The following is an 11,449-nucleotide window of genomic DNA, read 5'->3' on the forward strand; positions in this document are numbered from 1 at the left end:
TGAGAGACCAGTTGTTTACCTGGCGCCGGGTTAATTTTGTACTTCTAGGTAGAGAAGAAGCAGAAACGGCAGGATGTTAAACACACCTGTTTGCATTAGAAGGGTATCGGATGCCGCGGGGATTCAAGCTCCTACACGGAGGCCTGCAAATAAACCAACAGTATAAACATCAGGCTGTTATAAATGGACACAGTTCATTGTGTAGATTGTCTCACTTATCTGTTTCATAGAAATCCTTTGCATTTGTTTTTTTTCAGAATATCCCAACCCTGGGAGCTGTTGCCATAACGATGGCCCTGCATAACTGTGATGAAGTAGCTGTGGCTGGATTTGGCTACAACATGAGCACCCCCCATGCCCCCCTGCACTATTATGAGAAGATCAGGATGTCGGCCATTAAAGAGGTGACTAACAACCTTATTTATTAACGTAACACAATGTAGAATATGTGAAACAGTAGCAACAGGAACAACTACCGTATTTTCCAGACTATAGACACACCTCAATATAAGCCACACCCACAAAGTTTTTTTTTAAAAATGGAAATGTGCATATATAAGACGCATCGGGCTATAAGCCGCTGATATCTACTGAACTGATTAGTTTAACTGAACATAACTGAACTGATCAGTTTCCGAAAGGTGTCTGTAACATAAAAGTAAAAGTGCTGATCAGACAAAACAGAAAAGTTATTGGTTTATTCATCCTCCTCCTGCACTGAAACCATTGAACTCATCTTCTTCAGCGTCGGAGTTGAACAGCCTCAGAAGAGCTTCGTCACATACCTTTTCTATGTCTATGTCAGTGTTGCTCTCCGTGTCACTGTCATCCCGGGGTAAAGCTGGCTGAAAATGATGCTTTTCGCATGCGGCCAGTTTTTGTGAAGGGTTTATTTATTTAAAAAAAAAATCACAGAAAAGCCACATCTTTGCATAAGCCGCATGGTTCAAAGCGTGGGAAAAAAGTAGCGGCTTATAGTCCGGAAAATACGGTATATTATACAGGAGGACCTGCATCTAAACACTTTCTCATATTGTTTCCTGTGTGAAAACACTTCACCAGTAGTGTCAAGACTTACTGTTTGTCACGGTCATAGCCTTCGAAAGACTTTGTGATGTGTGATGTGTCATATTTCTGAGTGCTACACAGGCACAACACCGACCAACTCAGCATCCTACTTTATTTTCCTCTACTGTGTGTACGAAATCAGAGTTAAAGGTTCAGTGTGCTTTAGAGTTTTTTACAGTTCACGTTGATCACAGGTGTTTGAGCCACTGTTTCCTGCACACTTTACTTTTAATTTATGGTTCTCCCAAACAACATTCATAAATAAAAATGAGTTCAAATTCTAACCAAGTTGTTGTATAAAAGCATCATTTTTTAAAAGCTTCATGAATCATTTCTAGTAGTGGCTTTGGTGACGTATGAAATTTAGAGCAGTTACACTCATTCAGAGCACTATAATCACAGAAACAAATCTAAGTTTAAAAAGGTGGGATTTTCATAATAACGCAGTTTTTACTCTAATGAATAATGTGTAATAACCACACACACATCATTATTAGTGAACTAATTAGTACTATGACTTATCTGTCTGGCACATGTTCATGTTGTATCTCATTCTCTAAGAAAGTCCCATTCAGTTTTATGTGAAAAACAAAGTGTCCACAGAAGAGTAACCACTCTTGGCCAGTGTAGTTGATTCAGTCCACAAGCCTTTGTCATTGTGTCCTTACGCTTGGTTTAAAATTATAATATTTCTGCTATTAATAACTGAGTAACCTCTCCCAGACTTCCCTCAACTCACCATCGACATTTTCAGACGACTTGTATCTGAAAGACTGAAACACTGCCTTTGTTCCCTTTGCAGTCGTGGACTCACAACATATCTAAAGAGAAGGAGTTCCTCATGAAGCTGGTGAAGGCTGGCGTCGTCCAGGACTTGACCGGTGGAATCTGCGGTGCAGGATGCTGACGGTTTCCACCCTGGGTTCGTGAGTCCTGGTCTGCAGCAATGAGCTCGGCTGTTCCTCCTCTTTGCGTCTGAAGAGGGAGAACGGAGGGAGAACGGAGGGAGAACGGAGGGCTCTGTGGGGCTCGTTCCCAGCACAGAGCGGCCGCCGTCACTCAACGTGGACAAAACGTAGAGACACTCACTGAGCCGGACACACTGACCGGCCCCGTGTTGCGTATCGACACTGTTAAATCAACTCCTCACTTTATCAGAGTATTTAGCTTGCCCCAGCTGTTTGCCCTAGGTTAGTGCATATTTACATGGTTTAGATGCCCTGGCTCGGGGATAGGTAAGTGTTGGGATATTAAACCAGGACCTGGATCTGACTGCCCCCCTTCTGACAGAGAGAAGAGGCGAGGATGACGACAGTGGGTTTAAACATTGAGCCTATGCCAAGAATACCTCTATAAGTGTCCTTCTGCTTACACGTGTGAATGTAATCAACAGCAAATGTATAGTCACTGATTTACTGCATATCTTCCAGTGTCTGCGTGGAACAGGGTGCACACTACAGGACACATGACAGTCCGTCCCGGACTAGCTCGACTTAAAACTAACACTCAATGACATTGTCTTCATGGTACATATAGTGGAGATCGCTTCCTTGCATAGTTTTTGAAGAAGAAGAAGAAATCAAACGGTTTTCCTTTGACTGCTGTCTACAGCCAATTTAAAAGCATTGATGCACCTGTTGTAAATATTTGAGAAAGGAGCACCAATGTAGCTCTGCAGAGGTTTTTATTATTCGTTCTTCTTTGAGATATTTTAGTAGGTTTCGTTGCATAGCATGTGTTGATTGAACAGCTTTAAATCACTTGTGCTGCTACCATCGTAGCCAAAGTGCCATTTCAGCCAGTCCTGCGTACAATCATATGGGAGTCACTTCACTCAGCCTTACCGGAGGCTGCTATCTCAGGCCCTCAGACATCAGTCACGGTCAGTGTTACTATCGAACTTCACCTGAGCTTTACCAGCATGTCTTACTTTCTTCACAGAGATCAGCCGTATTAGTGAAGTCTGTTTGTATTATTCTCGCTTAATTCACGCCGGCCTCCACAGTTAGTGCTCAGCTCTCTGCAGGTCTTCATGGACTTGATGCTGGCTGGATCCTCAAGCCAAAGTAACCTTATATTTATTGTCGGCCATACACAGAGACCTGTAAATAAAGATATCATGATGCTGGGGTTTTTTTTTTGTTGTTTGTTTTTAGCAAGTTGTGTTTACTTTCAGTGTGAAGTACTGAAAAGCCGAGTTTAATCACTTTATGTTCAAGACAATCTAAATAAATGTTGTTTCAGCTACTGTCCAGATAGATAGATAGATACCATTAGAATAACACACTCCAGGAAGTTACTACACATCTGTTCACAGCCTCTGAGAGACTGAACCACAAATGAACATCCAACACTTTGGTCCAAACACGAGTTGAGGACAGATCTGGGTGTTAAGAGAAACATTTACTGAACTAGAAAGAGCTTTGAGATAAAAGTTCAGACGTGACATCATGCAGATGATCTCACTCGCTCTTTCTTTCTTTCTTTCTCTTTTGCTGTTTATTTTCATCTTGCTTTGTTTTTTCTTTCTCTTTCATTCTTTTGCTTTTTTTCTCACTTTGACTCTGTTCCTCTGTCTCTCTGTCTCTACTGTCGTCTGTCTCCCTCTATATGTCTGCGGTGTAAAAATGTTCAGATTTCACTCTGCTGAACACTTTTATGTCGTCAACGATGCCACTGCCGTCTGTAGATTTTAAAAACCTCGGCTTCATGTCTGATCATCAGACAGATGTTTCCAGAGATCAGCCACTGACAGATGTGTTTCTGTGAGAGTTGTTAAGGACTAAATAGCTTTATTACTATAATTTTATATTTTTTACGTTAATCATCATCTTATAAGAGGCGTAGTAGCAGCACCCACCACTTCTTCAGTTTCAAATGAAATATTTAAAAGGTTATGAAAATAAATTTTGGTCTAATCTTTGGAGCACAACAATGTACCTGAAACATTAAAGCAGTACATTTAGCAGTAGATTTTCCAGTGACACTGTCTCATTTTCAATATTTATTGGCATGAGTGATCTTAGAGCATCACGACATATTAAATCTACCAGCTCATGTATATAAGAAGACGTCAGTTTTCGTCATACCTGGTCCTCTCTGAAATACCTCTGATATGACACTAGACATGGTTAGACTTGTTGAGATACGGGGAGATACTTTTACACACGGTTATATATGTCTTCAATACTTATTGAAGCCAGAAGTTAAAATATTAATTTTAGAACAGTTTTCTAACCAAGTAATCAAGCCTAAACACAGCAGTGAGTGTGCAAAACCTTTAAGATAGATTTATAATAACAAAAAAACACCAAATATTCACTTAAAACTCTCTGTCTCTGCTCAAAAAATGCTCTACTACCTTCACTGGGTCTTTTTGACGTTGACACCTGGTGCACTCATGTGAACTCGATCTGATATTAACCTGAAACGGCCCAAAAATACTCCAAGCTCAGGGCAACACTGTAAAAAATATTGATTAGTTTTAGATTTCCAAAACAAAAGATCTTGTTCACAAGTGCTACAGATTTAGTGTTGGACACAGCAAGAGTAACAGCGGCATTTATAAGAAATTTCCACCTGACAACAATATCCCAACAAAGTTCAGACGCGTTAAAAATGCGACTTCGACAAACCTGCGGTGAGTTATTACGCCCTTCATCCTTGTTGCGGCCGGGCGGTGAACAGAAAACCGATTTAGAAAGTGTGAGATCACAAACAGCTTTGCTATGGGCAGAAGGAGCAGGTGGCCACTATTAAAAGAAGATCCTTGACCTGGACGTGTTCTCAGCCGGTGTTGTGGGGGCGGCGGAGGGGGGGTGGGGGGGTGTCACCGGGTGAGTGCACACAAACAGACCTTAATCTCTACTATGTAGGTGGCCTCGGGATGACAACATGGGAATGGTGAGGACACAGAGGGACAGCATCCACATACCGGTTGCGACGGCCAGCGCCGGCTCCGGTTACAGACGAGGTTTTCATCTCGCTTGCTCTCCTTTCATCTGCGCAACCCGACCCCGGCCCCGCCGTCTCAGACCGTCGTTTTGTCTTAATTAATCCTGGAGCTGGGCTCCGTGCTGCAGGAGAGTGTAGCTGCACAGGGTCATGTTGCGTTCTCCTTTATTACCAATGACAGTGCAACTGCGCTGGGTAAGGCCACATCACTCTCCCCCGTGACAGCCTGCGCTCCACGGCGGAACAATGCATCTGTTTTGAACTCTTGTTAAATTCTCCAAGGGATCCATGCAAAGTGCAGCACTTTGACCGTAATTCGCTCACTGAGGTGAACGGCGGAGAGGCTCTCTACCTGGGATGATGCAGAACAGTACTCATGCCTGCACTGCCGTTGTGAGGCTCTCTCATCATTTCTGGGATTGTTTCTCTTTGTGGTGGTGACAGCTATCCTAGTTTGCGACTCTATTCTGTTTACGCGCGATTCCCAGTCGGACAAAGTCTGCACCCAGTTTGGGGACAGTGTCTGCATGGCTCAGAAATCTGTGGGTGCGTGAGGGGAACAGGCCCGACGTCGGTCAATCGAACACGTTTTGAATGTTTTGAGACTAACCCATCACCGAGTCGACTCCAAACAGCCAATGGAAGAGAGAGGGTGGGACGCGGGGAGTCGCGCCAGAATCGTCGACGTCGGCGAAAGAGTGAGAGCGGGAGAGTGGTGACAGAAATGGAGGAGAGATTAATGGGTTGTGGCAGGAGGAGCACGAGTTCCGATGTGACGTTGGCTGCGGGGCATGAGGCAACTGTTGCCGTCCTCGTGAGAGTTTGATGCGTTCATTTGCCTCGACAAATCATGTGATTCCTAATCGGTTGTTACTGTGATCCCCAGTCTTTGAGTCGTCACACAAAAATCTGCTGAAGCCTGTTAGTGTGTACCCCTAGTCTTCTCAGGATCTGTGAAGACTGTGAAAAGTTGTGTGGTGTGTCCCCAGCTTTAGGTGTTGTGTTTTTTGTACATTTCTGTAAGTTTTGCAGACATAACCTGAACTTTACAGGATGTTGTGAGACTTTGTTTTGTGTCCTTCCTTTTTCTTTCTTTTTTTAATTTTTATAGTTTTATTTTATAGTTTTACGTTTTGGATGGAGTCTAAACATAAAGTGACTCAGTCATATATACGTATATACTGTATACACTAGAGGCCAAACGTTTGGAAGCAACATCAAATTTGTACATAAAAGACCATAGTTTCATTGGTACTGCAGCAAAATAAACATTATTATCGAAAGAGTCACTTATCAGAAGGCATTTTTACTTTAGTTTTTCTTGCTTAGATTTGCTTTCTTCAAAGTAACCTCCTCTGGCTTTAACAGCAGCATGGCATATACGAAGCATTCGTTCCACAAGGTGACATTTGTACTCAGACTCTTAAAACACAAAGAGTTAAATTGAATAATGAAGTTGTGACCCTTGCAAATCTACACCTAAACGTAAATTGAGGAAAACCATTCATATCAATAAGAGCAAAGTCTGAAAATGAAATAAATACGTCCCAAAGCTGTTTTTTAAGAAAGACATTGTGAACAGAAATTTCAAAACTTTTGGGCCAGTAGTTTACATGAACCGTACAAGGACCACAATCACCTGGATTCTCTTCCACCAGATTTTGTGTGAACCAAATTGCTGTGCCACTGGGCCACTTGTTGCATTTTGTGATGCCCGCAGTGGGAAGCCACTTCAAAAAAAAAAAAAAAAAGGCCACCCAAGATAACCGTGACCCCATGTCACCTCAGCCGGACTCAGGGAGCCACCGAGGACAGAAAAACAAAAGGCCGTCTGGAACAACAAAGCCACGCTGAGGTATCAGGTCCTTCCTTCTACGACATGATAGCATGACTGCTGAGAGTCCTACGAGCATCCTGACCTGAGGGTGTGCGCTGATTGCAGGTTTTGATGCACACACACACACACACACACACGCAGACGACCGGGTTATTTTGCCAGGATGCTTCTGTCTGTTCCTGCCCGCTGCCTAAGATCGGCTGCCAGTCGTAATTGGCCGTGACTGAAGCTGTGATGTGTGGTTTGGCAGCCCGCTCACATCACTTCATCACCCGCTAACGTCACTCTCTAAAACGCAGGCATGTGTGTTGCTTTTAGTTCTGAAGTCACATGTAAGTAGCGGCTTACAAGATAAACTACATGAAGCAGGAGTTCAGGTTGTGCAACCTCTCCCGAGATCCCATTTCCTCCGCATTATTCATCCCGCACCAACACACTGTTTGCGCAGCTGATATCCATACACCTGTAAATACATCATACGGACAGGGGCTAAGCCGAGTTTAAATGAGTATTGAAATCAAATTATTTTAGCCATTAGTTGTTGTTTTTTTTCTGAGGGGTTAAGGCATCATTCTGTTGGCAGGGAAAAGTTCATTATTTCCTTTGGGAAGTGTGGAGGACTGATGATGATGTAGTGTTTGTGTGTGGTGGAGATTTATGGGCAAATAATTAGGTGCAGCCGGTCAGACGTACGGTAGGAAAAGGAGCGAGCCCTGGGAGGGGAGGGAGAGCCGGGGCCGACTTCTGAGAGTTCAGGGGACGGAAGGTAAAACAAAAGTGGGAACACACAGAAAGAAAAGAAAAGAAATGTCTCTACAGCTACACAAGAATGCAAAGCAGCCGCAGGCGAGTTTTGATGTAATTATGTGATCATCGTGTCAGCGTGATTCATGAAGAACAGCTCATCCCCCATTTGAACCACTGTTCAATTTCTACTATTAGTCGAGAGGCCTCCTGTACGTGTTTTCAAGTGAGCGTTGCCTTGAGTGGAATTAAAACTAAACTGCTCTCAACCTAAGGTTTCCTTGGATCCTTTGACTTATAATTTGCCGGATGGGTGAAAATCATCAAACCAGCCAAGTTAATCAAACCTATTTTAAAGTTAATGGTAAAATTAAGCTTTAACACATTTTACTGATGGTAATTGTAGTTGCCTTCTGTAATTTAGGCTCATTAGAGACATTTCAAGAGCTAATCTAAACCTCGACCTCCAAACAAAGGGGTTTAGATTGTTTAGATTCCTCGATCGAGCTGAGTTTGCTTTCTCCCCACAGAGAGTTGGACTCAAATAAGACAGAATCAGCACCTAAAATGGACTGTTTCTTTATTGACATGAACTTCTGTTTATTGAAGCCATCCTAACATGGAGTTTTGTACGTCTGAACAGGTGGTTGGTGTTTTCCTTACGGCTGGTCAGGGTGGCGGGTTACGCTGGCTGAGAATGAGCCTCCCCGCTGGGGGAGCCTAGACCTGTGGAGGTGGAGGACGGACGGGGTCCTGCCTCAGCAGCTCGGGGAATGGTTTTCTTGGACAGCAGAACTGACTCGAGACTCTAGGCTCGTGTGTGCGGAGCGCTTTAAGTCAGCCATGCCTGGCTTCTCTGCTGCTGCTACCGGGGGCCGCTTCGGTTCAGTTTCGAAAAGTAGATCACATCACGTGTCACGTGTATTCCACATGTACCGGCGCTTCGTTCAAAGCTTTCCATTCATTTTACTTAAGGATAATGATAAAAAAAAAATCGGAAATAATGATTTCACGCAGATAATTGCTAAATTTATGTGGAATTTTATAACATTAATCATCCTTTGTGTTGTTTAAATATTTGTCAGAACCATAAAAATTGTGATGAAATGACACTTCAAAAGAAAAATAATGACAATAGCAGGAGTTTTCCAAGTGTTGAACATTATAACTAAAAGTAAAAAATTTGGTTGATTAGACATTTTTTATATATTTTTTCAAAAACTTTTCCCCCCACAAACTCAAATTTCTTTAAATACACATCAACATGAATCCAACATATTATAGTAAAAGGATAAATTATAGCTTAATATTGAATGCAAAATGATAATAATGTATATTTATGAATAGAACTTAATATAGAACACATATAGAAGTTAGGGGGTCCCTATTTAATCTCTCCATCAGTTTGGGGGTCCTTGGCCTGGAAATGATGAAGGCCCCTGTCATAGTGTGTAGTCATTCATCACTTTACCATAAGGAATTATTGTATGTGTTGGTAGACATGAGGTCAACTGGATTCTGATGGAAAGTCGGCACAATGTTCACGACTTCCACAACTCGTGCTCAATTAACTTCACACAAGTCTACCACTATCTTGATCACAGAGATGATGCTTCTCGCTTTGATTTTTATTGTGACTTTTATTGACTTCCACTGACACGTGCACATATGGAGCATTAAAACGTGGCTATCACCTGAGCAGAGAAGTCACAGCGGTTTCAAGCCTTCACCCACATTAAGAATCCATGAGGTGGTACTCGGAGTATATTAAACGAGGCTGCTGGGGGAGGGGGGGTTAAAACGTTGAGGGAAAACATCGGAAACCTGGATAATGTTACCCACGTAGTGCCTGCAGGGAGCGGGCTAACCGGGGCTCTGATGTCCTGAATATGATCAAAACCAGCACAGAAAAATGTGATGCATGTAAACATCGTTATATGATTCTGCTTTGTCATTGTGATGGATTTCATTCTTGCATAGTTACTGGCCCTGCACTTGGGAAAACCAATGTACCGTTCTACTACTTTCAGTGTTTTCACTATCTTTATCCACATAAGTATGAAACTTGTAAATTAAAAAACTAAATGATTAGGTTGGCATTTTTCTTCTGAAAAAGTAGGATTGGGGAATAGTGACGGGGGAGGGGAGAGAAGCCGTTCAGAAGTACGTCTGAGGTTCGGAGAAGACTGGGGGAAGTAACTCCGCTGTGGCAGAAAGTCAGAAGTTTTTTTTTTTTTTTGTAGCTGTGGTTCACAGGTACCTCTGGCTCCCTGATGCAGCTCAGTGAGCAGTTTAGTCATGAATAAATGTGTGGTTTTAAGAGGTGGATCCCGGGTCACTCCTCAGTGCCCCTCTGAGCTGCTGTCTCCTGCCCCGCCGCCCCTGACCGAACCTCCACCACCGTCCCCATACCCTATCAGACAAGCCTTTCAAAACTCAGGGAGGTGGGGAGGGGGGGACATTGTTGGCAGAGGGTGGCGGGGGGGGGTCAGGCTCCAGCGGCACATCAGGCAGGCAGCCGCCTCTGCCCGTAGAAGGAGCTGCAACCTTCAGAGGGTTTTTAATCTTGTGTTTTTGGCTTGGGGCGGGAGTCGGGGGGGGGGGGGGGTGGGGGGGTGGGGGGGGGGGGCTGTGGAGATGCTGTGCGTTGGAGGGGGTGTTCCCGACTGGAGAGGTACAATCAGGAGAAGGGTTTAAAAGGGCTGGAGCGGAGTTTTACTTGAGTCCCAGCCAATCTTGATAAGTCACAAAGGATTAAGGGTTGCACACCAGCGCTTGCTTGCGGGAAATGTGTTCCCGAAACGTGTTCGCCGTTTTTCCGCGTGTTCCCTACGTGTGTTTACTGTCAGAGGGGGTTTATCATTTGAAAAGAACAGCATTTCGGGTGACTTCAGAAGTAAATGTGCTGTGTTCAGATGGGATCGCAACTCTTGCTTTTGGGCGCTTTGTTTGTTTTGTTTTTTTCAACCTGCCTCTTTTTTCTCCAAAAGCACCGATTGAACTGTTCCATCCATGTGTTCATCCGCTCCAGACCTGACTTTGGCTTTGTGGTGCTAAGCTGTAAAATGAACGAATGCTATTGACTGAAATAACATTGTTTTCCACACTCAATTGGCACTGATTATTTTGTTATGTCCCGGCAAACTACTATTTTCCACTCCAGCGCTCACTTTAAATGTCTCCACAAGGCAGCGCGCTGTCCAGTCATTTTAATTAGGCAGCAATCGATCTCAGATCACATCTAAAACAGAAAGGCATACATCAGTGGAGCTAAATAGTAGCAATGTTGTTCTTCACTCTGCTCAATTTGTGTCTTTGTTCTGTGGGACGAGAACAGTTTAAGCGCATTCGAAAGCAGGAGAAAGTAGGAATTTTGTAAAAAGTGAGCGTAAAGAGTACGTAGAGAAGCTGCAGGGAAATCAAATGTATCCATTAATTACTGTATATGTGCACATTAAATACATATAAGATGGTTTTTGCTACATTTTTGCTTGATAACACAACTAGTGGTTTCTCTTCTCTTATATATTTGTAGGCTTTTCTTTCCTAAATTCCAATTATGCTTAATTTATTTAGACTTTGTGTATTAGCAGTTTGTAGAGTGAGCATAAACGTGGCTCCCGGGAGACTTGTGCGTCTTCTATAAAATGTTGCTATAGGATGCAGTGGCTCTAGCAGCAGAACTGTGGGGAACACTTTTTACGTATGGGCTATATTGACAGACTTGCAGGAATTCCTTTGGTTTTCCGGGGTCAGAAAAACGTTGCCTCCATAAAGGTTTAGAGCTTCGTGAAATGAGGCCACAGCGAGGGACTTAGCTGGTGTCTCCGCTAAACCAAGACGTCC

General features: G+C 43.3%; 1 protein-coding gene across 1 annotated transcript in view; it reads left to right on the forward strand.

The window, feature by feature from the left end:
* Positions 1–3,199, forward strand: part of st3gal3a (ST3 beta-galactoside alpha-2,3-sialyltransferase 3a) — a 28,526-nt gene extending 25,327 nt beyond the window's left edge. The window contains exons 10-11 of the mRNA XM_047586564.1: positions 258–404; positions 1,871–3,199. Of these exons, the coding sequence (XP_047442520.1) occupies positions 258–404; positions 1,871–1,975 (252 nt within the window). The 3' untranslated portion in view covers positions 1,976–3,199. The remainder of the gene's footprint in view (positions 1–257; positions 405–1,870) is intronic.
* Positions 3,200–11,449: the final 8,250 nt, after the last annotated feature.

Source organism: Mugil cephalus, chromosome 6, assembly GCF_022458985.1.
Source record: "Mugil cephalus isolate CIBA_MC_2020 chromosome 6, CIBA_Mcephalus_1.1, whole genome shotgun sequence".
NCBI lineage: Eukaryota > Metazoa > Chordata > Actinopteri > Mugiliformes > Mugilidae > Mugil > Mugil cephalus.